General features: G+C 37.0%; 1 protein-coding gene across 1 annotated transcript; it reads left to right on the top strand.

Moving 5' to 3' along the window:
• The first annotated feature begins 736 nt into the window (after positions 1-736).
• Positions 737-2,239, top strand: LOC144637572 (muscarinic acetylcholine receptor gar-2-like). The gene has a single exon (XM_078496638.1). It carries the CDS (start codon positions 1,583-1,585, stop codon positions 2,237-2,239), a length of 657 nt encoding a protein of 218 aa, XP_078352764.1. The 5' UTR covers positions 737-1,582.
• The last annotated feature ends 500 nt before the right edge of the window (positions 2,240-2,739 follow it).

Here is a 2,739-nt window from a genome sequence, read left to right on the forward strand (position 1 = left end):
GCCGAAGCCGAAGGCTGAGGCAGATAACACAGACCTCGGTTTTGATAATTCACGATATCATGCTCAACCGTATCCAATATAAATAAAACTAACTAACTAAATAAAATGGTCATGTTGCAGCTCTCGCAAAGTCTCACATGAATGGCTCACTTCCCTTCGAGAAAACAATAGAACAAACAACATAAACAATACCCCTAGCCCCAAACACAATAGCACCTTCTACGATACACTAGAGGACCAGTAGAATTACAAGCTTATGAGAGCAGCTACACTACTGAATAAAATATCTCTCTAAGCAAAGATGCTTGGATCCGGGGACGGTAGAAGACAACCCAAAAATTGAAACCAAAGTTGACAAACGTTTGCGTGCAAAATTAACAACAAAAAAACCTTTTTGAAATGACTCACTAAACACGAGTTACCACTGAAAAGCTTTAAATAAAAAAAATAGCTTTATCTGTCATATGTTCTCCAATTCCCATGTGCAGTTTCCAGTTACTGTCATCAAATAAAAAAGACCCTTTCAACGCATTGCTGCTGAGAAGAAAGAAAAGAGTTTCCTTAACCGAATCAGTTCGATCAGTTACGGAATGGAGACCTGAAAGCTCAAAATATCAATTCTCCGTAATGATAACGATACCTCTCCTTTATTGTGGTTCTGTGAATTTGGTGGTACAACAAGATAAAAATATGCCTTAGTTGATGGATTTGTTTTAAGTGAAAACTATCTTTAAACAACCTATGGTTTCATTGTAGGAACATCAGCTCAATTAAACCCGTCGGAGTACTAAGCAAAGTTCACGGACGAACAACACCATGTATAACTTAACGATATGTAATCGTAATGGAGTATACAATTTTCGGTGATTTTTAAAAGGAATAAAAAATATATAGACGTTTTGCTATAAAAGGGATCATGACTCCTACTTCACACTTTTCGTTCGCGAAATGCAAATTTGAACTTTTGCATTCAAGGCACGTTGCGAGTCAAGTGTCCAAACTGAACATGCTTTAATATCCCACGAAAACAAAATAACATCGACAAACATTTGATACAAGTTGCGAACATTTTAACGGAATATTTTAAGCAAAAATGAAACAGATTTTATCAGTAACTGTTATGGAAAATACGCAGGTTGTTTATCAGCAGTTGTACGCTTTAAAGTTGACTGACAACTAAGCGTGAGAATGGCCAGGCAAAGAGTCTTTTCGACTGGAACTGTTTCTTCCATTAAAACAAAGTACAGTCATGACGTTCAAGAACTCTTTGTAATATTCAGTCTGCTTCAATTGCCTTTGACAAATTGAAACAAAGCAACTTTGAGCTTACATTTGATAGTCGTTTCCCTTTGCTAATTGCCCAAAAATTATCAAAACAAAAAAGAAGATTTTTTTCTCACAAAAAAACGGCTATTGAAGTGTTGCTAAACAAAAAGGTTGATTTCTTCTTTCTTTTCTTTACTGAAATCATTCAGGCAATAAGCGTGGTTGGAATATCAAATTCAAAATTTGTTTGAGAACAAGCAGATGGTCAGATCCCTTCTCGTTGCTGCAATCTCTTTTCTTCAACACACACGGCAAAATGAAAATTCAAGAAAAATATTTTGCTACCGAAGTTGTAATGGTGTTTCTTACAGTGATATTAACACTTGTAACAATAATTGGTAACGGATTCTATCTCGCCATCTTTGCCCGCTTCAAAGTGTTTCGGCGTAATTGCACAAACATTCTCATTGCCAGTCTTGCTGTGGTCGATTGCCTCAATGTACTTTTCAACGTCCCACTGTTTACCTTATTTTTTGTCGTAGAAACAAACTGGCTGAAAGGAAAAGCTTGGGCCATAATCTCTTATTCGCTACGATTAGAATTTGGTTTTCTCAACCTGGTTTCCATGACTGCGCTAATGGCAGACAGGTTCTTTGCAGTGCACCTTCCCTTGAAGTACTTCACATGGAAGACGACCAAGAAAGCCAAAATAGCTGTATTCCTTATGTGGCTGGTATGTACCATAGTGGTGGTGTTACTTGCTGTTCCCTTGTTTAACATGGACCTTGACGGTATGCCAGTAGGTACATCCCGAAAAGTGATATACGAGAAAGAGCGACTGATTGTGGGGCCAATTATAGTTTTATTCACGATTGCTTCAACTGTGCTTGGAATCTTGACGTGCTATTCGATCTACCAGAAGAAAAAAGAGGTAAGAGAACATCGTTTTTATTATACTCTTTTTTTTATATAGAAATACTGTTTTTCCGGCCCAAGCTGAATATTTTTTCCCCTTATGTTTGGCTGAAAATATTCTTGTGAATATATTTTTTCATTATATAGAGGATAATACATGGTTGCGCGGAGATATGAAATTTATCTTCGAGTGTTCAAGTCGATAGCTCACGAGAGAGCGCAGCGAACGAGTGATATATCGGATTTGAACACGAGAAGATAAATTTCATATCTCCAAGCAACCATGTATTATTCTGTTTGTTATATAAACCTACTAATTACGATGTTTTTGACGATTTTCCGAAGATTTCCGACCATTTTCCGAAGATTTCCGAAAATTTTCAAAATGTTGTCCGAAGGTTGTACGAATGATTCCGAAAATTTCCGAAGTTTTCCGAAGATTGCCGAATATTGCCGAGGCAGATCCGAAGATGTTTCGACTTAATATCGATTTACTTTGGCTCATTGAGCATTGAAACATGGCAAACTCTGCAAGCTGTTGGTCAAAAATGATATGAT

Source organism: Oculina patagonica, chromosome 14 (assembly GCF_052425735.1).
Source record: "Oculina patagonica isolate OP01 chromosome 14, crgOcupat, whole genome shotgun sequence".
Classification (NCBI taxonomy): domain Eukaryota; kingdom Metazoa; phylum Cnidaria; class Anthozoa; order Scleractinia; family Oculinidae; genus Oculina; species Oculina patagonica.